The 23,079-nt window shown below is 51.5% G+C and overlaps 2 protein-coding genes and 1 pseudogene across 2 annotated transcripts; all 3 read left to right on the top strand.

Moving 5' to 3' along the window:
- Positions 1 to 4,020: 4,020 nt before the first annotated feature.
- Positions 4,021 to 4,476, top strand: TNP2 (transition protein 2). Its single transcript, XM_006910933.1, has one exon. It carries the CDS (start codon positions 4,021 to 4,023, stop codon positions 4,474 to 4,476), a length of 456 nt encoding a protein of 151 aa, XP_006910995.1.
- Positions 4,477 to 4,726: 250 nt separating this feature from the next.
- LOC112479146 lies at positions 4,727 to 4,845 on the top strand (annotated as a pseudogene).
- Positions 4,846 to 15,836: 10,991 nt separating this feature from the next.
- SOCS1 (suppressor of cytokine signaling 1) lies at positions 15,837 to 19,052 on the top strand. Its single transcript, XM_006910886.2, has 2 exons — positions 15,837 to 15,938; positions 16,508 to 19,052. Exon 2 carries the CDS (start codon positions 16,558 to 16,560, stop codon positions 17,203 to 17,205), a length of 648 nt encoding a protein of 215 aa, XP_006910948.1. The 5' UTR covers positions 15,837 to 15,938; positions 16,508 to 16,557; the 3' UTR covers positions 17,206 to 19,052.
- Positions 19,053 to 23,079: the final 4,027 nt, after the last annotated feature.

The following is a 23,079-nucleotide window of genomic DNA, read 5'->3' as shown; positions in this document are numbered from 1 at the left end:
GGTATGCGTGGCGTGACAGGGGAAGGGGAGGGGCAGACACAGGCCGAGAGCATCTGTCAGGACAGCACACTTGCCCTCAGCAATCCCCCTCTCCGCTGCTCCAGCCAGTGACAGTGTTCTTAAAGAGCACTGACTTGGGAGTTCAAATTTCTTTCTGCTCGCTGTCTGACCTTGAGCCAGTCACTGAGCTTTGGTCTGCCCCACTCTGTTTAAGGGTAAGATTAATAGCTACCCCATAGGTTAGTGGGTCAGGAGAATGTACTGAGATATTGGGTGGGCCGGGCCTGGCACACAGTGAGTGTTTAGCACAGGTATTGTTGCTGGGGTTGGGGTGGCTCCATGTGTCTCATTGGCCCTGGTTTAGGGTCAGAGTATGTGGAGGGGTCTGAGTCCTTTCCAGCCAGTGGTTCTTCTGCCACCTTCACACTCGAGGTGACCATCTGTGCCCCCAGAGGCTTATATCTGTCTTCATCAAGGGCTCCCGCAATAGGGGCAGAGGCTATGTTCTCACTAGAGCAATGGGCAAAGACAGTTCAGAGAAGCTGCCAGACACAGGTGCAGAACCCAGGTCCTGTGTCCACGCTGGCTGCTCACTAAGTATCAGAATGTGGTCTCCGCCTCTGCCCTCAGTAGTGCCCCCAACACCTGCCATCTGGGCCTGAGAAGGGTCCTGATCACGGCTGCTGGGGGTGGGAGGCGGAGAAGCCTCAGTTTCTTTGCGGGGATGTGGCAAGGTAAGGAGAGGCCGTGGGTTTCTCAGAAGGGAAGCCACATCTGAGGCAAGTGATGTCCAGAGGAGGAGGCTCTGCTGGCCCCGATTCCACTCCCAACGATGATCAAGTTACTGGGCCAACCGGCTTTGTCCTTTTGTCCCATAGATCCACATTCGTTCACCCAGCACACATCTGTCGAGCCCCTTCTGTATGTGCCAGTCACCATAGGCCTTAAGATTAATACAAGTCTCCACCCCACCATGCACTTGAGGGTGGGGATGTGGGCAGTCAGCAGTGGAGGTGGGGAGTGGGTCAAGGGATCCAGAAGGAGTCTTCACAGTGCAGCCCCCAACTGGCCCCGCGGAGCCCACACAAGGTGGGGCTGTTAGAATAGAGCCTCACGTGCCCTCCGTAATCCCCTCGACCCTCTAGTGACCGCAAAGCTGAATGAGAGGGGTCCAGACCTAGATCTGAATCGCAGCTCTGCCACTAACTAGCTGTGGGACTCTGGGCTGGCTACTCAATCTCTCTGAGCCTCCTCCCTCTTTATAAAATGTAATAATCATACCTGCCTCACAAGATTCATTAGTTTCTTAAGGCTTTTGGAACAAATTATCACAAACTTGGTGACTTAATACAACAGAAATTTATCCTTCATATTCTGGAGGGCAGAAGGCTGAAATCAGAGCATCAGGCGGGCCATGTGCCCCACGCAAGTGCTAGGGGAGAATCCTTCCTCACATTGTCCAGCTCACGGTGGCTCTAGGCGTTCCTCGGCTTATGGCTACATAACTCTAATCTGCCTTAATGTGGTCTCATCTCCCTGTGTGTCTTCTCTTTTGTTTCTCATACAGATACTTGTCACTGGATTTAGGGCTCACCTGGATAATCCAGGATGCTCTCAAGATCCTTATTTCTATGAAGATGCTTTTTTTAAATATGGCCACACTGACAGGTTCCAAGGTTAGGATACAGACATATCTTTTAGGGGGCACCACTCAGCCCACTATAAAGGGTCACTGTGAGGTTCAAGGACAAAACTGTCTGGCTAGGGGTGGGAGGGGAGACGTAGAGCCCAGCCGCTTAGAAAATGCTCAGTAAGTGAGGGCAGTTTTCACTATGAGTGATGTGACATGGTTACTAGCAAATAAACTCTAGGAAAAGCGGATGCTAGCAGCAGTCCAGGAGTACCCAGTTCGAAGGTCAGTTTTCTCAAGGAGGTCCACGGCCGCACGCAGTGACAGGAAGTTCTCTTTTCTGAGAACATGCCCTTAAGAGAAGTTATTGTTCATCTAACAAAACAGTTGCCAATAGAATCTCAACATAGGAAACATGGGGTCACCCTCCTGGACTCCTCAAGGGACTTCTTTGGAATCAGGACAAGGAGATGAAGATAGAGAAAATGAGGGAAACATTTCTTCCAGAACTTGTCAATTAAACAACAATATCACTAGTTAAGGCAAACAACTTCCCTACCCATTACCCAGTAAGAGACCTGTCTAGGCCTGAAATGTCCCAAATCTTTACATATTTCTCTCAGTTAAGTCCACTAGAGAAGACACAATAACGAAAGGACATGTATTTGTGCCGAGTGTGACAAAGGCTTCTTCCGGGCCTCGGACCCACACGTGTCTTGCATGCAACATTCTTCAGCCACAGAACCAAGCTTCTGGATAACGAGAATCCCCACGTGGGAGAGCAGCCCTACGTGTTCCCCGAGCCAGAGAAGCTACGGCCAGTCGGCCACTTCCACTGCCACCTGAGGACACACCAGAGAATTGCTTTCCCAAGTGTTCCCTCCACACCAGAAGCTTCCTCGGCCGCAGCCCCGATGTGATGTATATAAGTGTGTCTGAGAATATGTATATTTCCAAAAATATGTCCTTATTTAAAACATACTTTATGATTTCCAGATTATATTTTCCATTTATTGTCTTACTCCATTAAATATAAGTTTAAGCAGGGCAAGGAATTTCTCAGTTTTGTTCACGAAAGTATTTCCAGTGCCTAGAAAGTGGCTGACACATTTCAAATGACCAATTAATATGTTAAATAAATGAAACAAGCAGATGATAGCAAAGCCTTGTAACGAAAGGCAAAGTTGTACATGAGCAAGAGAGGGAGACTTAGACACGGACTGGGGGGCCTGCCAGGGGACAGGAGAGGGAGACAGGGAGTTTCATGGGGGAGAATGGGGAGGCATAAGCCAAGAGTGGCCAAGGGTGTTGGTGAAGGTGTAGGGAGGGGTGGGCTGCTGTGTGTTCTGATAGGGCCTCGTGTGCAAATGCGGGTTTGGGTTTTCTTCCATAGGTGCTGGGAAGTCTGAGTGGGGCTGCCTGATTCCAACTGTAGGCGGGGCTTCGTTAGCAGGGAGGGGGAGTAGAGTCAGGAGGCAGGAATGGGAGGGAAGAAGAGAGTTTTCAAGAGCCTCCTGTGGCTTGACAAGCATCTCAGGCTCATAAGAATACCAGGAAGGAAAGAATGATAAGGAAGACAAGCCTAGAGAATCAAAATGACCTTCCCCAGATCAGACATCAGACAAACTGGGATTGAACCTGGCTCTAAATCTCCTGAATTTAAATCTTGCTGGGGAAGTGGGCTTGCCAGGTGGGACCCAGAACCACCCATCAATCCATTGGGTCACTCATCATTCACCCATGGATAAGCCATCTAATCCATTCAACATCCACAGCTCGCCCACATATCCTTGCACTAGGAATCTATCTTATCAACCACCGACCTTCCTCACCTCCCCCAGCCAACTATCACTGGGGTCAAGGCTGTGCTTCTGCATTCCTAGCTGCCTGGGTAGAATAAGAGAAAGGGCTGGAATGCTTAGAGGACATTTGCTGAGCTCTTACTGTGCTGGCCCTGAGCCAACTGCTGGACATAGATTCTCTCATTTAATCTGTCTGATGTCCCTAGGAGGTAGGTATTCTTACTGTCCTCACTCGACAAAGGAAACTGGGACTTGGAGAAGTGACTGCCCAGGTGAGTGACCATAAGGAAAGAAAAGCAGCTCTGGGATGTGGACCCAGCTCGATCAGACCCAAGGATCCCTGCTCTTAACCAACAGATGAGACTACCCCCAGAGGGCCCCTCAAAGCTGCCCTGCCCTAGGGGTTAGGGTAAGAGGTAGGGGGGGCTTTGTCCTGGCAGGACCACATCTGTTACATCCTGTGGCCTGTGCCATCACAATCAGCCCCAACTATATAAGCAGGGGATGCCAGGGCCTCTGTAAAGCTGGGTGTGCTGGAAGAGGAGGAGGAAGAGGAAGAGGCTGCTGCCCCTCCACGCGTGGCATCCCATGGACACCAAGACACAGAACCTTCCCATCACCTACACCCAGCCCCATAGCAACGCTCGGCCCCAAAGCCACAGCTGCAACCAGTGCAACTGCTGTCACCACTGCCAGAACTGCAGCCATAGTTGCAGCTGGAGCCAGAGCTGCAGCCGGAGCCAGAGTTGCAGCCGAAGCCGGAGCTCCAGCCAGAGCCCAGCCGGCCACTGCAGCCCACCTGGCCACCAGAGCCAGAGTCCAAGCCCCCGCCAGCCACAAAAGCATCAAAGACACGCCATGCACTCCCACCACTGTCCCATGCGGCCCATCAGCCATTCCTGCAGCTACCCCAAGAACAGAAAGAACTTGGAAAGAAAGATGAACAGGAGGAAGGTGGTCAAGAGGAGCCAGCGGGTGTACAAAACAAAGAGGCGGAGCTCAGGTACCTTTCGCGCAGGTGGGGAAGGGCCTCAGGGCCCCTGAAATTAGGGGGAACTGCTTAGCTGGACCTTGGGGACAGTGCGGTGAAGGCCACCAAGCCAGAGCACAGAGGAACCACAGGCAAGGGTGAAGAGGGAAAGGAAACTATGGCAGTTGCATATACGATGCATCGCTGGACTAGCTCTTCGAATGTGCTGGATGGGCTGATTGGGAGAATGAACAGGTGGCAGATTAGCTATATAGAATGGATGAGTGGATAAGAGGCTGAGTGGATAAATAATTCATTAGAAGGTCTTATGGCCATGCTATCCTGAACAAGCCCGATCCCATCTGATCTTGGAAGGTAAGCAGGGTCGGGTCTGGTTAGTACTTGGATGGGAGACCACCTAGGAAGACCAGGTGCTGTAGGAATTAAAAAAATAAATAAAATTAATAATTCATTAGAAGGATGATTAGGTATAGAGATGGGTGATAGCTGCTTAAAAGTGGATTAGACGAATGGACAAAAGAATACATCAGTTGAATGACTGGAAAGTTTGGATACGGTTGAAAAATATGTGGCTGGTGAATGGTAAATTTGTTAAATTGTTGGCTAGGGGGATGGATGATGAGGTGACTGTGGACTAACAAATGGGTAGACGAACTGAGATATAGTTAACTGGATGAATGGAGTAAATGAATGGACCAATGGGTGGAATAGTTTTCTGGACTGAAACTGGATGGGTAGCCTGGATATAGTTGAAAGAATTAAATGACTTGGATAAAAACTGACTCATGGATATGGGTCATGAGTCATCCAGTCTATGGATTCACATAAGTCAAAAGGAACTTGACAATAATCTAAACCCTATTCATGGCCCATATCTGATAACAAATGAGCGAGCAGTCCAAGACTCAAAGGAGAGGGTGAGTGACTTCATGCAGGACAACTACTAAAGGGTCCCTTTCTCATTCCTATCGCTTAGGGCGGAAGTACAACTGAGATCGCACTCTGTGGCTTGTTCCTGTGTCGATTTCATCCAAATGAGAAATACCATCATACATGGAATGCTAGAAGGAAGAAGTCAAACTTTTTGCAGGAACATGTTACTACAGTGATTTCTATGCAACGATGATTAAAGCCTTGTACACTGGAGGACTAACTTGAGTCGACGTTTTGATTTCACTAAAGGTGTCATGTGTTTTGGGGCCTGGTTGAGAAGTGCAAAGCAGAAAAGAGGTTGCACGCGGAGCAGGGACATGCCTTGTGATGGGACCTAATTGGAGTGTGAAGAGCCAATGCCAAGATGGGCAGAGATGCACAGGGTGGGGTGGGGTGGGGGGAAGTGGTAGAGACATCAAGAAGCCTTCAAAGTGACACAGGGTCTAGCGTGTTTTTAAAGATGGTGTTAGCTGCCATGTGGAGATGATTATGGAGGACAGACGGGACAAGAGGAAAGCCATTGGCAGAGTGCAGCCAGGGGAGAGGGACTGGCGAATGGCACTGGATATCCTCTGAAACAGATGGGCTGAGGGAGCGAGTTCCTCCTTCAGCAAACATTTACTTGGCATTCGCTTATAAAGGCCTTGGGCTAAGGGCCAGGCGGGAAGGCAAAGGCAGACAGAACCCTATGCCCACGTAGCTTCCAAATGAATGAAGGGATAAGATGTGTCTAATTCAAAAGAAAACTTCAGCCTTCTCATCTGTGGGTGGCTGGAGGGTTCAATGAGATCATGTGTGAAGCGGTATCTAGCTGCGGCACATAGTAGGTATTCAATGACCCTATGCTATTCAATGACCCTATGCTATTATTAATATGTCATATCAAGTACTAGACAGCATGCTAACGGCTGGATAAAAGGATTCGGGAATGGTCAGGGTCTCACATAAATTACCTTCTGACCTTCAAATCCACAAGCCTTGGTTTTAGGGACAGACCCTAGATCACACTGGCTCCCTCACTCCTAGTTAGGCATCTTCGGACTAGTCACATTCACTCCAAGGCGTACTTGCCTCACCTGTCAGCGGTGTAATAATTCTGACCTCGGGTGGCTCAGTGGCCTGAGGCGTGTGAAGGCACCTAGCACAGCACCCACACATGGCTGCTCTTATTCTCTTTTGTGTTTCACTTGGCATTTGGGCTGAAAGAACAGGGTAGACACGTGGACATAGAGGATGGGGCAGGCGTGCAAATGATGGGAGTGTCTGCAGTGGAGGCAGAGGGACCGAAAGGGAGCCTGGGAAGAAGGGCTTGCTGTGGCAGTCACTCTGTAACAGACGCAAATATCAATTCACTGTAACTAACACAATGTTATATGTCCATATAACATTCGCTGTATGGTCTTAGCAAGTCATTTCCTCTCCCTGTGCGTCAGTCTCTCTCTGAAATGGGAGGCTGAAGTGCCTCCCTTTAGGGGTCACTGAGGTGAGGACCATGCAAGTGTCCAGCAGAGGGTCTGAGACATGGTCTGCACTGTCCCTTGACCTCCCCTCACAGCAGAGAAGTGTTCCAGGTTGATACACAGCTCTGGGAGGATGTGGAGGAAGGGCCCAAGCAGGCTGGGGAAATGACCATTGCTTAAGCCAGGTGCCAGAAGCTTTGACATAAATGTTTCCGCTGGAACCACGCATTACTGGTCCCACTTTACAGAGGGAGAAGCTGAGACTCAGAGGTGAAATGGATCGAAGTCTCCTGGAAGGCAGTCTGAGTTCACCTTTGCTCCAAACCTCCCGGTTTCCTATTTAAAAATGTAAAGCCACATAATGCCATGATAGTCACTGAGTCTGCAGTACAAAAGAGTTTGGGAAGCGCGTCTAGGGAGCATGTTTAAGGGAGGAGGTAGAGAAAGAGGGTCAGAGGATAAGGTCAGGGACTTTGAGCTCCACTCACCAAAGGAACTTCCTAATCACTGAACAGTGTCCTTTGATAATAGGATCCTGAAGGCAAGAGATCTTCTATTATAGAGACTTAATCTCTATAATAGAGGAAGTGAACTGGGAAGCAGACAGACTGGGTCACATGAATGGTTTATGGACCTGTCAACCCCGCATTTCCCTGTTGGTTTGAAAAAAGGCGGCACAAACATACACAGATACCTAGTCACACATACAAAGAAATCGCAATTCAAACCCATTGAGACCCAATCAGACACTGAGACCTAGATTCACATGAAGACTCTCAAATACACACACACACACACACACACACACACACACACACACACACACACACCCCTATACATACATGCAGGCTCTCACACGCCTCCCCTCCCACACTGAAACACTCTCAAGCAAGCATTCACAGGCACACACCCACCCTCTCACAGTCAAACACATGATGACAAGAGGAAAAACATCAAACCACAGATTCATTCTTTCACTTGCTTGGTTTGGGGTGGGGCGCAGTAGTTTAGGGGTAGGCCTGCTGGAAACCCAAATTCGGGAAACAGAGAGAAACGGATGCCCAATTCAGCCACAGAAAGGCTATGCAGATTCTGAAGGTGACCTATCTTGCCTTTCTGATTAATTTTGGTAGGATAATGGTGTGAGGTGAGGTCTGGGAAACCGAAGCAGCCCAGCCTGTGGTGGGACTGCCAGCTCAGCTGCCTGGGGCACTGTCACTCTTGCAGGCCCTAGATAGCACTAGGGGACCCAGCAGTCCTGGGGGAGGAGGGAGTAGTCAGGGAAGAGCCTGCAAAGCCTGGGTTGATATGCCCATTTGAGGTATGATTCAGGAGGAAAAATATCTCAAATTCTGTAGCCACGCAGACCCAGATTCAACCCCCAGCTCCCCGGTCCCCTCGCTGGGTGACCCCAGGCCTGTCTCTTAACCTCTCTGAGGCTTATCTGCACTGAATGCTTCGTGAAGAGGTCCAGGGGCCATGCCATTCCTCTTTTTTCTTTTTTTTTTTTTTAAGCTTCTTTATGCTTTTTTATTTATTTTAAATAAATTTATCCCTTTAAATTAGTTTCAAGTGTACAGTACATTGGTTAGACATCTATAATGTTCATAAAACAATCCCCCCAATTGCTCCCTCCCTCCCCTGGCCCTCCACTTAGCCATCATATTAATGCTAACTGCATTCCTTCTTCCGTGCTCCCGGTGCCCACCTATCAACTACTAATTTGTACTTCTTTAACCCTTCACTCCATTCTCCTAGCCTCCCAACCCTCCTCCCCTCTGTCCATCACCAAATTGTCCATTAAATTTGTGAGTCTGTTTTTGATTAGTTTGTTCTTTTTGTTCCTGAGATACTGCATATAAGTGAAATCATATGGTAACTATTTTTCTCTGACTTATTTCACTCAGCCTAATAATCTCTAGGTCCATCCATGTCATTGAAAATGTTAGGATTTCATTTTTTTTAGTGGCAGAGTAATACTCCATTGCATATATGAACCATAATTTCTTTATTCAAACGTCTGTTGATGGGCATTTAGGTTGCTTCCATATAAGCTATAGTAAATTGTGCTGCCACGAATATTGGAGTGTATAGATCTTCATGAATTATTGTTTTGGTTTTCTTTGAATAAATACCCAGAAGTGCAATTGCTGGGTTAAAAGGTATATCCATTTTTAATTTTTTGAGGAACCTCCATGCTGTTTTCCATAGTGGCTGTACCGATTTGCAATCCCACCAACAATGTATGAGGCATGCCGTTCTTGAATATTTGCTGAGTAAATGAAACAAAGAATAGGCATTAAGCAATGCCTATTCTGAGATGCTACTTGTGTACCTGTTGAATGGACAAAAATGGAAATGAAATTGATAATAACAAGTACAGGTGAAGGCACAGGGAAGCTGATACAGTCAAATGCCACTGCTGAGAGGGTAAATGTGCACAGGCATGTTGATGGGCAACTAACTTAAATGTCTACTAACATTTAAAGTACACAAAGTGTTTCTCAAACATGTGTGCTAGGACCTTGTACAGGGAGGTGTAGGGCTACATTGTTTGCAAGAGCAAAAACCTGGAAACAACTCATGTGCCCATCCACAGTGGATGGATAAGAACACATGAGATTCATTGAGAATGCAATTTTTAAAAAGGATATGTTATAGTTTTTTAAAAAATGAGGTTGATCTGCATGTGATCTATCCTAGTTGCCAAGATATGTTGTTGGGTGAAAAGGAAAAGATGGAGAAAGATATAGCATTTATAGAGAAAAAAATTCTATGCAAACCAACACTGTATTTTTCTGGGAGGAAATGCAGGTGTGTAAATGCACTTTCCGTGGAAGGACACAGATCAAGCTGGTAACTGGGGTTATATCTGGGTAGGGGAAATGCTTTAATTATTTTATATGAGGAAATAGAAAAGCAAATTAAGGAGAAAAAAAGAAATGAGTATCAGTGAAGCATCCAGTAGGTGCTCAGCAAAGCTTTGGTAACTCTGAAGAGAGAGTACAGGAATGCTGAATATAAACTGTGACTGCAAAGTGTAATCTTTCAAGTCAGTGGCATCAGTTCCTTTCTGGGCTGTCTAGTTTGCAGAAAGGTGACCCAGAAGCCTCTCTCCAGAGGGACTCATTGCCCCAGGGCAGGGAGAAGTCAAGGCCAGCCCATCACCTTCCGCCAGCCAAGCCTCTGCCTATAGACCATTACAGTGGCTGACTGTGGTGGTGGGGTGGGGGGGCTCTCCTGCTTAGTGTAGGCTCATCTCTTGCCATTCAGGCCCTCCCGTTTTTGTCTCCAGGACTTCACCTATAATGCTCTGCCAGAAGAGCTCTGCTTTACCTTCCCTGGGCTAAGCCCCACTTGTTCTTTAAAATTCAGGTCAAGGATCACCTCCTCCTGGAGCTGCTCGGGGCCCTGCCAGCTTGGCCATTCCTCCTCTTGTGCCACTAGACACTGGGCCTCCTCACATCATGGGCCACTGTTGAGTCTACTGTTGTTCTGTGTGCCCCAAAAGGAGACGGCTCCTCCGATTGAGAGAACCAGGCCAAACTCAACCTCTTGTCATGGTGCCTGCCACTCTCAACAGCTTTCTCACAATGAAGGGCTAATGAGCTGAGGAGTCATCTGTCCCCCACTCTCAATGTCCCTGGCCTGCGGTGTGTCAATTCTTCTATCTAGTCTCACAGCTTTTGCAAATTCTTTCTCCCCTCTACTTGCTGTCAGTCTCCTAATTTGTCACTTTTGGGGATGGGGTAGGATGGGAATCAGATAGACTTATTTCAATACTATGTAAAAGTAGAATATATAGCCCCAAGCGAGGTCCTGAGGGATTTGCTGATGAAAAGCACTGAGCCTGCCAGCTTGGGCTTTGTGACAGTTCTTGGAGCCTCTGATTAAGTCGATTTGCCTGAAGCCACAGCACAGGTAGGGGTGGGGGTGGGAAGCTGGGACTGGAACCGGGTGTGCCTAGACTCTACAACCAGGGCTCTCAGGAATCCTCTCCCCCGCCCCTCCTATTTAGGAGTTATTAACACAATAATAGAGACTACTTTCTGAAAGCTGGTTAGTATCAGCTACTTCACATCTGACCAATCTCTCTTTTCTTCACCTGTCACTTGGGGGATAACTGGGCCTGCTAGAAGGTTCTCATCATGTCTCCCTAGGATCGCTGAGGAGCCAGCCTGTCATCACGTTGGAATCCAGCCACCAGCTCATGTCATCACTCCCTGGCCTTTCAGCCTTCTCTGTCAGAACCTTCTCCTTGACTCCAGTGTCCCCAGCTGCACAGCCCTCCCCACCACCGAAATACCTGATCTTTCTTGCTGCTGGGAGGGGCTGAGACTACGGTCTACCCCACACAATGAAGGAGGGCTCCCCAAAACACCGTTACCAAATTCTACCAGCTTCCTGAATCTTGCTTTTCTCATTGGTAAATGGCAACACATAATTTCCACCTCACGGAACCATGAGGAAAAGTAACTAAGACAATATGCCAGAAAACTGTCACCAGCAAATGGTGATCCCTTTCCCAAGGTCCCCAGAGAATGAAGGCTGACCCCAGGACTCAAGTCTTGGACTCCCTGAGCAGTGTTCTCTCCTACGAAGCCCGACTCTACCTTAGGACTGTCTTTGCACCCATTTCAGGGTCCAGTGTGGTGACATGTGGGGGTGGAAGGTCAGGGACAGTTGTGAGGTGTGTCCCAAGACCCCTACTGTAGGTCATCCTGGCTAAAGCCCTGGCTGTCCAGGAGGTCAGTAGCCAGAGGGTGCTTCCTGTGCTTTAAGGGCTGTCGCCTGCAATCAGGGTGAATTCCAAACCCCTCCCATTGCCTGGGCAAGGCCTTGCCAGATCTGCAGGCCAAACCCTAGGCCTCACCCCTGCACTCACCCCGTGCTCTGTGCAGCAGCTACACAGTGCTCCTCTCTGGTCCTGAAGCCTGCTGCTCACTCCCACCTCAGGGCCTCGGCATCAACTCTTCTTTCCGCCCAGAGCTCTCCTCATCAGCTTCTAGGGAGACCTCAACTCCCACCCCCAAGAGGCTCTCCCAGAGGCCTTGGCTTATGTCTCTCCCACCCCACAAACACCTGGTCTCTCCTTCTCCATTTATTTCCCCCAACGCGCTCACCAGATCTGAAATGATCCTGTGAATTCACTGTCAGTCTCCCCTAGGTCTGCTGGAGACCCCCGAGTGCCCAGTGCTTGGCAGAGAGTAAACACTCAATAAACACTACCGAATAAATACCGAAAGAGTAAAATAGATGTTATTATGTATACCTTGCAGAAGAAGAAACTGGGGCAGAGTAGGTGAGAAGTTCGCCCCAGGCCACATGCTTATTAAGTGACAGATTTAAACCCACGCCTGCTGATGGAATCCATGCTCTATACCCCACAGCTCGGGGCTCCCCAGAGGCTCAGGCTGCCATGGGAACCTTGGCTGCCTTGTGGGATAGAAGAGGAGGGCTGAGGAGCATTGGGGCAGACAGCAATTTTCAGATGACACGTTCTGACCAAGGGCTGCTTTTCCCAGCAGGACTTTGCCAAAACTGGAAAGAAAAAAAGCAAAACTGTCTGGGCCCCTCACTTCTGGGCTGCCAGGGCCTGTCGAGGGGGGAGTGGGGAGAGGAATCACCCTACATGTCTGGCTGTGGCCTAGCAAGCTATGGACATAGGGCTGACCCTGTGACAAGAAGTCACTTGAGTGGCGCATGTTCTCTGGGCCTGGCACTTTGAGTCAGTCTTAGCATGCCTTGCTGCTCTGTGAGGTGCAAAACTTCTAGGGCTCATTTTGCAGATGGGTCAAATGAGGCCCAGAGAGGGCAGTTGTTTGCCCAAAGTCACACACCTGGGAGGTGCTAGGTCTGGAGTCCAAATGCAGCCCAGTCTTACTGTAGAGTAAGGGGTATAGAGTCTGAGCTCCTCGGGGCTGCCATGCTGCCTAGCTTCCCCTGAGCCTGGTGCCAGTCCTCCAGGGAGGATGTCTAGGGAGGCCGATGCTTGTCAATCAGCACATTTCTTTTTCCCTTTTGCCATCTGTATTTGGTTTCGTTTTGAACTCAGGACTTCAGAAAATGAAACCAAAGCTATGTCACCATTGCTATTGGTACTGAAGAGAACCCACGTGGGTTTAGCAACTGGGGCCTGACTCACTACGGCTTTCACAACCAGGATCTCATTAGGGTGGAGGATGGGGCCAGTCCCACTGTGCAGGCAAGGAAGTTGAGACCCAGCAGGACCCGAAGCCATACAGGGTGAGACAGAGCCTCGGATGCTAAGCTCTGGAGCTCCCCAAGCTAACTAAATGAGAGGGAAGCTGGCAGACCTATCCCCACTCCTCCCCAGGCAGGCTCAGCATCCAAATGAATCTCTGATTTCTTTGGTATCTACTGTTTTTCCAGAAGACAGACCAAGACTTGAGATCACCAGGTCAGGGAGGAAGTTTACAGCACAGTGGACAAAGGCAAAAGCTCTGGGTGTGAATCTCAGCTCTGTCACATCTATGCTGTGTGCTCCTGGGCAACTGACTTCCCTTCCAAGCCTCGGTTTCTTTATCTATAAAATGGGCAGATTGTTGTGCACCAATCCAATGATCTAATGCCTTTAAAGCATGTACCATATAGTCAGCTTAAGCCAATACATCACAGGTATCAGTACGTGAAATGGAGGGGGCTCCACAGGGATGGGTGGAAGGGTAGCAGCAAGAGTGGGGTTGAGAGGAGGCCTCAGTCCCCAGGGAAAAGGGGTGGCTCTCCCAAGTAGCCAATGAGGCTGTCAATGGGGGGTGAGGGCATATGGACCATCAGCTATTTATAGATTTTCCTCTGCTCAGAGGCCTGCCAAGGAGACATGTTGGCAGGATGACAAGTTATGCAGGAGCCAGCCCAGCCTGGCCGCTTTCTTGGGCCTGCACCACCCACCCCCAGCTCAAGTGAGAAGGAGGTGATACCCCTCTCCATGGAACCCTGAGGCCTGGTTTGCCCTGTGAAACCCTCCTCCTACTCTGCCTATGCCTCTTCTGGCCTGTGCTTCTTGGGCTAAGGCTTCAGAGATGAGCATAAGGAATCAAGCCATGTATGTGTCTGCGGGCTCCAACATGCTGCCACACCCACGGGCACCCTTAGGTGAACATTAGCAACAGTAAACACCTACTGAATGCTTATTATATACCAGGGACTATTCTGAGCACCTGACTGACCCATGATCACTCATTTAAGTAAGCCCCACTGCTTTGAGGGAGGTACTATTATTATCTGTTTCACAGATGAAGAAACCATGCTCAAGGTCACAAGGCTAGAAAGTTGCAGAGGTAAAACTGGAACCCAGGCAGTCTGAGTCCATAGTCTGGCATTTAACCACTACTTTATATTATCCTTGTCACCCACCACAGGACAAGGCCCCCGGCAGGTGCTCTGGAATGACCACAGTAACTGACCACTGGTACTTGCATGGCTCTGCATCTTTTCTGTCACCCTCTGCACATGAATGCCTGCACACGTACACAACCCAAGACCACCACATCAACGACCAACACTAATTACTGCCACACACAAATTCGGGAAGCTCATGGGGTCCTAAGCAAGATTGGTTGTGGGCTTCCTCTTTGTGTTCAGGAAGAAACACAGGGGGCCTGGATTCTGCCTGGGGACACAGAGGCACGCAGGAGGACCTGGCACCAGGGCTTCAAGGAGAGGAGCTGGCTAGGCTGCCGCCTGAGAGCTGCCTGTAGAGGGCAGTGTGTGCCAGCGTGAGGCCAGCCACCATGCCCCCAGCCTGTCCTGTCTTCTATGTGACCTCTCCAAACTCTGAGACTATCCACCCACCCACCAGCTCCAAGCCTCATTTGTTCTTTCTTTCCTTCAAAAATACATGTACGAGTCAGGTATCAACCCCATGCCTTTCCACCACACAGGATCACTGGATCACACACAGATGTATAAATTATAGCCCACACCACCAACTCCCACCATCCCAAGCCCAAGGTGTGGATGCCTGGGAAGGCAGCTACTTGACGGAGCAGCCAGAGGGGGGATATATAAGAAAGAAGTGGAGGAAGAGGAGGACTGGCCAGGAAAAAACAAAGTAGGTTTTGGGAATCATCGCATCTGTAAATGAATGATTTTTTTCATTGGGCTCTTCAGCTCCTCTCCCCAAATTAAAGTGAGGAGGGCGTGCCTCCTCCGGAGGACCCCATTTGCCAGTCACTGCAAATCATAGCCCCTCCCTGAGCCTCAGTTTCTCCGTCTGGTAGGAGGACGAGCCACAGCCTTGGGGAACCTTGCCGGGCCCCGCCCGGTTTCTGAGGAACTCAGCCTGCCATCAAGCACCCCTCCTGCCCTGCTGAAGGGTTCCTCTGAAGCCTGTGGTCAGGCTGCTGCTTCCTGGGAAGCCCAAGCCAAGATCAGGCACAGCAACGGGTCGGGGGGTTGCGGGGGAGGGCGGCTGCTCTGGAACTACCGGGACAGTGGTAACATCCCAAGAGGTTCAAGGCCGGGGACCGTCTGGCCGGACCCCAGGTCGGGTGGAGGGGTCTGGTTCGAGGGAAGAAAAGGCCAGAGATCTGCTGAGATGGGTGGGTGCTGAGACACCTGGTGGGGGAAAGGGGTGTGTCAGGGCTAGGCAGGAGTATCCTACAGGGCTTGGCTGCAGAAATCTGCGACCTAGAGCAGAGGGGCAAAAGTAGGGGCGCCAGGGCCGAAGGGGACATCCGAGAAGTGGCCAGGGAGCTCAGGGGCGGGGCCAGAGACCTTGACAGAGGGGTCCTAGAAGAGGTGCAAGGCAAGGTCAGGGCAGGGGGCTTCCACGGGGAGGGTCCCCGGTGTGCGCAAAAAGGTCGAGCTGGTGTGCAAAAAAGAAACCGAAAGTGGCGCGGAAGGACTGGGCCTGCAGAGGGGGTGGAGTCGGCAAGGGGCGGTGGAGTCGGCAAGGGGCGGTGGAGTCGGCAAGGGGCGGAGCCTCCCTTTGCAAGCCCCACCCCTAAACTGGTTTTAAAGACTGGTGCAGGGGCGGGCGTGGAGCAGAGCGAGCTGCGGCCGTGGCAGCTGCACTGCTCCCGGCCCCGGAGCATGCGCGAGAGCCGCCCCGGAGCCCCCTGCCGCCCCGCCTGCGGCGCCCCGCGCCCCGCCGCCAGGTGAGCCGGACACTAGGCAAGGAAGCGGGAGGGAGAGGGGGCAAACGGAAAGAAAAGGAAAAGACAGTTGGGTATCAGTCCAGCCTAAGCGGGCTGCGTGGTGGGGTCGCGACTGCCACTTCCCTGGCTCTCGCCGACCCCACCCTGGCAGCCCCCCGCGCGTGAGGTTCCCGCAGCGCAGCTTTTCTCCTGCCTTTGCCCAAATCGCCCGGACGAGGCGCCATTCCCCGGCCTGGCCAGCAGGCGGCGGCCTTGGGGCGGCGAGCCGAGGGCCGGGTGGCCGGAGTAGGGGCAGGCTTCTCCTTGACACCTCTCCACGCCCCGCTCCTTACCCAAACTCTTGGCTTCCCAGAGGCTGGACTCCGCCCCCGCCGGGCCCCCACCTCCTGGAAGTGCTCTGTAGAGGAGGAAGCCAAGCCATTTTCTCGATAAGCCCACTGAAGTTCAAAGGGGCCCGCGCTGACTTGGTCCTATGCCTTCTGCCCTTAAGGGTTATCGGCTCAGCCTTAAGCCCCACACCTGCCCAGCTCCACCCAGACTCCGCTCACTGCCTCTGTCTCCCCCATCAGCGCACCCCCGGACGCTATGGCCCACCCCTCCGGCAGGCCCCTCGTGTAGGATGGTAGCACACAACCAGGTGGCAGCCGACAATGCAATCTCCACGGCAGCAGAGCCCCGACGGCGGCCAGAGCCTTCCTCCTCCTCCTCCTCCTCTCCCGCGGCCCCGGCGCGCCCGAGGCCCTGTCCCGCGGTCGCGGTCCCGGTCCCGGCCCCGACCCCGGGCGACACGCACTTCCGCACGTTCCGATCGCACGCCGAGTACCGGCGCATCACCCGCGCCAGCGCGCTCCTCGACGCCTGCGGCTTCTACTGGGGACCCCTGAGCGTGCACGGGGCGCACGAGCGGCTGCGCGCCGAGCCCGTGGGCACCTTCCTGGTGCGCGACAGCCGCCAGCGGAACTGCTTCTTCGCCCTCAGCGTGAAGATGGCCTCGGGCCCCACGAGCATCCGCGTGCACTTCCAAGCCGGCCGCTTCCACCTGGACGGTAGCCGCGAGAGCTTCGACTGCCTCTTTGAGCTGCTCGAGCACTACGTGGCGGCGCCGCGCCGTATGCTGGGGGCCCCGCTGCGCCAGCGCCGCGTGCGGCCGCTGCAGGAGCTGTGTCGCCAGCGCATCGTGGCCACGGTGGGCCGCGAGAACCTGGCGCGCATCCCCCTCAATCCCGTTCTGCGCGACTACTTAAGCTCCTTCCCCTTTCAGATTTGACCAGCCGCGGAGGCAGCATTAACTGGGGCGCCTTTTTTTTTTATTTTTTTTTATTAATTATTATTTACCTGGAACGACGTGGGCGCCCTCCCTGCCTGGGTTGGAGGGAGCCGATGTGGGGGGTGAGGCACCTCCCCTCTCGGCTGGAGACGAGGCTGTAGACCCCTTCCCACCTCTTGGGGGCGTGCCCCCCTCTTGGTGCTCCCTCTGGGTCCCCCTGGTTGTAGTAGCAGCTTAACTTAACTATCTGGGGCCAGGACCTGAACTTGTACCTCCTACCTCTTCATGTTTACATATACCCAGTATCTTTGCACAAACCAGGGGTTGGGGGAGGGTCTCTGGCTTTATTTTTCTGCTGTGCAGAATCCTATTTTATATTTTTTACAACCAGTTTAGGTAATAAACTTTATTATGAAAGTTTTTTTTTTTAAAAGAAAAAAGGTTTCTAGAGTGTGTGCTTTGGTCAGAAGTTTTCCTTGGTTCTGAACGGGTCCCAGGGAGAGAGACCCCAAGACTGACCTCTTTGGAGGCGTGCGTGTCTGTGGCTAAGAGCACTGCTTGGTCCCCCCACTGCTCAGGAGAGAGGAACCGTGGGTCTAGTTTTGGTGATGTGTGTTTGGACAAAATGGCAGCTCATGTTTGAGCACTTAATGTATACCTGGCCCTATTCAGAGCTTTTCGTGCTTCAATTTACTTAATCCAATAGAGACAATCCTATGAAGCAAGGCTCTTACCCTCATTTTACAGAAGAGAAAACAAGTGCAGGGGTAAATCTGCCTGTGGTCATTCCTGTGTCAAAGAAGACACCTGGGCCTTTTGGCTGTCCCCAGAATCTATTTGAAATGGATGACTGAGGAAATTTCATTCTGTGACCACACTTGAAGGTGGAAGTGGAAGGAGGAGTGGCACATTCTGAAACTCAGCATCGAAGGAGACATATTTTAGATGGGATGGGGGATACAGGGTTGGGCCTGACTTCCTTCCAACCTTGTTCTATCTTGTGTACTTCTTGGTGAACATACGACTTGGAGTCAGAAAGAAGCTCTGTGGTCTATGGTGGCAGGAGGGCCCTGCTGGTGGCTTTGGGCAATTCCCTTTCCCTCTTGGGGCCTCAGCGTGGACCTCTAAAATGGGTTTGCTAGAGGAGGTGGTTGCTGGAACCCTTAGCAGCAGAAGTCTATGCATCACAGAGAAGGTGGTGGTTACAGCAGCCACAAGAGGGAAAGGTTGCTCTGGGATGCTGGTGAGACTGGTCCATATCACCAGAAAGTCCTCACAACACAGGTTTTATGCTCACTTCTGTGTCTGTGGCCGCCTGGCAGATAAGCCATGCTGGCAACTCAGGGCTGTACTACCGTACCCGATGAATTGAGTCATTTTCAGGTTTAGGGTTAAACAGACATTGCAGTTCATTTTTAGAAGTTAGAATGGCCCTCTGCAGCCTTGGACATGCTTATAATGGAGTGTCCTAATACTTAATAATACCTTTCAGACTCGAAAGTGCAGCATAAAATTAACTTGAGAGCTGGAGCTGCCCAGGCTTGTCTTAGGGATTAAATAGGTTCCAGGCCTCAAGGTGAAGGATGGCCAGGAGAGATTTAGGATCTCAGAGAGCTTCAGCAATTTCGTCCTTTAATAAGGGGTGGGAGGGAAGGAAGTGATGTCTCTGCCTCCAAAGAATCACTGTTTTTTCTTCTGTTAACCATCTCCCTGCCCTTTGCTCTCTGCTGTGTGGATCAAGTCCTGTCATCCAAGTCCTGTCCTTGTTATGATTGTCTTTGTTATGATTTTCCCCGTCTCCTACCCAGCTTGGGCAGTGCCTGGTGAAACAGGGAGAAATCCAAGAAGGTAGTGCTTGGGCATACCGCAGACACACAGTGAGCGCTTACATGTGTGCAGGGTGCCCTATGCTACCTTTAATCATCACCGGATGGGGGTGATGATTAAAGGTAGCATAGGGCCCCCTGCACACATGTAAGCACTCACTGTGTGTCTGCAGTATGCCCTTAGAAACCTCTCTCTCCATTTTAGGTGGGAAGACTGATGATCAGCGATGCACAGTAGGGCACGCTGCAAGTGGAGGAGCCAGATTTTCAAACTTAGATTGTACTGTCTCAGAGGCTGGGCACCACTAGGTACCATGACCACCCACAAGGGCCTAATGGACCCAAGGTCCCAATAATAACAATAGCGGTTGTTAGCATTTACGTCTAGCATTACAGTGCAGGCACCATCCCAAGCCCCGAGCTACCTATATTAAAACATTCAACCTTCACCCTAGCCTTATGATTTAGGTACTATTAACATCCCCATTTTATAGATGAGGAAACGGGTCCTCATCTAAAGGGATGAATTAGACAGTCAACAACATTTTCAGAGTTTTTTCCTCCTTTAAAAAAAAAGTTTAAAAACCACATCTTCATTAGACAAACTCATTTCTCTTATAAAGCCTGGAGCAAAACAGCTAAGAATAAAGACCTCTTTAATCACACTCCCCAGAGCTGGCCCCTTCTCTTTATAAGTCATTTTTTAAAAGTCTATACTAACATATAGTGGCTTAAAATGATCGAAAGCCCCCAGGGAGCTGTGCTCCAGGCCCCATGTGACAGATCCTGTGCATGTCCCAGTGCAGAGGAGAAGGGCTGGGCCGGGTAGTGTGTGCCATGTGGCTTCCCCAGCGGTGCGGATTCTCTCTCAAACCTCAGCTTCATGATTCAGCAGCGCTGACGTCAACTTACGAGAATGAAAAGTTAGAGGAGGGTTTGTGGCGGGGGACTGGATTGGGGGCCCTAGTACCACAGAGGTACCCTCCCACTGGGAGTGAATTCCCTGGGCAGCATGGGGCATACAGAATGGGAAAGGGGCAGCTCTTTAGCACAATGGGGACTGTATGCAGGTGTGGGAACAGTGTTCAACCCGCATTGAAGCCACCCCTGAGTTGGGGACTCCGATCCCCATTTTAGAGATGTGGAAATGGAAGTGCAGAGAAGTATAGTCATTCAGGGTCACAGCTCAAAAGTGATAGCCACGACCCGCACCAAGTCCATCTCACTCTAAAGGCAACTGGTTTCGTAAAGAATGAGGGAAGAGGGTAGAATCATGGAAAAATGAAATATTGCTAGGTCTCACCTCAGCCTGCTTGATCCTCCCAAGCTTCTGAGTAGAACTGTTATTGTCCCAGAGCCAGGAAGTGGAGCACTAAGCCTCTTCATGAGGTGATGCACGGAAAGCACTTAGCATACAATCTGGCAATACATCTCTGAATGATGCAGTGCTCAATAAATGAGAGCTGAGTCCATATAACACTCATTCACTGGGCACCTACTGTGTTCCAGGTGTTAACCTTAAGCCCAAAGGATACAGGAATGAACCAAATTGAGAGAGTCTGATCCATGCTCTCATGGAATTTACATTCAGGGCTTCAGACAGTAAATAACTAAACATGAAACTAAAGAAATAAGAACATTCCAAGTAGTGACAGTGCTCAGATGAAGACAACAAGGTGGTTGGACTGGGGGTGGGGTGGGGTATTTTAGAAAAAAAGATAAGGAAAGCTCCTCTAAGAGGACACTGAAATTGTGCCTGGAATGACAAGATAGAGCCAGCCTGGGAGGCCAGCATTCCAGGCAGAAAAACAGCAAGTGCATAGGCCGTTAGTTGGTATGAATTCGGAAGGCTGGCCAAGCTGGAGGGGATCCAGTGAAGGCAAGTGCCAGGAGATGAGGTAGAATGGGTGGGCAATAGGCAGGGGCCATAGCCCTGTAGGCTACCGTGAGGAATGTGGATTTGAAGTGTGATAGGGAGCATGAGGGTGACCTGATCTAATCTGTGTTGTGACCAGATCCTCTGACTGCTGGGTAGAGATCAACTAAGGTAGGGAGGACTGGTGAGGTGGCATTAGGCTTCTTCTCTTATTATTTGTGTATTTGGGGATGGCGTGGAATGGGGTGGGGGCAGCTCATTCTTGGCCAGACCCCTCAGCTCCAACTAGTCAGACCAATAGCAAGGCAGGGACAGCCACAGGAATGCTGAGATCTGGCCAAATGCTGGAACTGGGCGTGGGCCAGGCCTGAAGTGACCAGCCCTGGGGCCAGCATCAGTCAGAAACCTCAAGTATGACCAGATTCTGAGCCTGGGTCTGAGTAGAGCCCCGGGGCATGGCCCCCCAGACTCAAGAGGCTTCTTGGAGCAGTGTTCATCTGTGCAGGGCAGAGCTGGCCTCAACTTTGGGGAAGGATGCGCTGGACCTGAAAGGAAGTCTGGGCTGACACAGGGTGAGTGTGGCCAGTGCTACTATGGATGCTTGCTTTGCATCCCCCCTCACCTGGGCAGCTCTCTCACCTGGCCTCCATCAGCATCATTCAGAGACTCTCTAGGGCTCCAGGATTCCAGGAAATAACAGCAGGGTTGGCCTGACTCTAAGGAGGGTCTCAAGGTCCCTCAGAGAGGGGAGTGTAGTTTTCAACAAATTCACACAGGTGCCCACGGTGGGTGCTCAAACTGCTCCGGCCTAACCCGGTCCTGGCCGTGGAACCTGACAGACAACCTCTGGGAAACCTGGGTCCACGCTCTACACTGACAGACCCCAGTACGACCCCCTACCATTCCCCGCCACACACCCAGCGTGAGATCGGCGTCGCCAAGCACCAGCCCTCCAGTGACTCCCCGCGGCGCCTGGCGAAGGCCCGCCTCCCACGAGGACCCGCGAGGCCTTGCAGGCCTTGCACGCGCGTCTGGCCTCAACAGCACTCACCGCGCTCCCGTCTGCTACTAGGCCTTTTCACGTGTCATCCTCTCGTCGCCTCGGGTGTCGTGGGCGGTGTTTCCCAGCCTGTTTGGCAGTAAAGGCTTGTACAAAATTGCCTTCGCCGGTGCCCGAGGGCTCCGCCGGGCTCCCGCGCTCCAGGGCCCCGCGCGCCGCGCGCTGATGACGTCACGGCGCCACCCTCAACGTCAGCCGCCGCCGAGCCCACCCGACGCGAACTTGGCATCGGTCGGCTCTGTTCGGCCGCACTTGGCCTGCCGCATGGTCTCTCCGAGCTCCCCGGCCCCGCTCGCTTCTGTGTGGTTCTAACACCGGCCTGGACGAGCTGCCCGGGGGTCATCCGCGGGCTCTCCGGGTGCTGAGAAGACCCGGAGGCCCAGAGAGCGCATGTCCTAAGCGCATGCCAAGTTAAGGTCATAATAGCGTGTCTTCCGCCACCCCCTGTAGTTCTCAGAGACCTAAAAGCACTTCTACCCCATCCCAGTCCACAGGGACCCCTGCCCACCCCAGCCTTAGGTCCCGAACCCTTCTGTCCTTACCTGGACATGAGATTAATAACTGTACCCACCCCATGGGTGAAATTAAGTAAAAGGGTGCCTCTAAAGATATCCCAAAAGTAGGACTGGCTCTGTTTCTTGACTCTTGCATTGCTGCTGTTGTAAAATAACGCCCCTTACTGAGCACCTCATGGGTGCTAATAATTCACGCAAGTTACTTCTTGAGGAGACAGGCTCAGAAAGGTGAAGGAATCGCCCCCATGCATGTGTAAATGGCCAAGCCAGAGTTTGGCTCCAGGTACTTGATGCCTAAGCTCATGATCTTACCCACTACGAAGCTCAAAGGTTCACAGGTTTATGCTTCATTTCTGACACTTAGGACCACTTTGGAGGATGTTCAGAACCAACCAGGGCTCAGAGCATCTCACTCGCCTGCCCCTTCTTCACAGCACAGGTTGGGAAGCCAGGAGAGGCAGTGGGCTGATGGGCTGGTAACTCCACGAATGCCCGCATCAGAATTCAGCCTAGGACACTGGCCAGGGCTACTTAATTAGAAGGGATCCTGAGAAGTGGTCCTGCGGCAGTCCTGGCAGCTGGCGAGGTGTGTGTGTG

This window comes from Pteropus alecto, unplaced genomic scaffold (assembly GCF_000325575.1).
Source record: "Pteropus alecto unplaced genomic scaffold, ASM32557v1 scaffold34, whole genome shotgun sequence".
NCBI classification, from domain to species: domain Eukaryota; kingdom Metazoa; phylum Chordata; class Mammalia; order Chiroptera; family Pteropodidae; genus Pteropus; species Pteropus alecto.
This window is presented reverse-complemented; position numbering and strand designations above follow the sequence as displayed.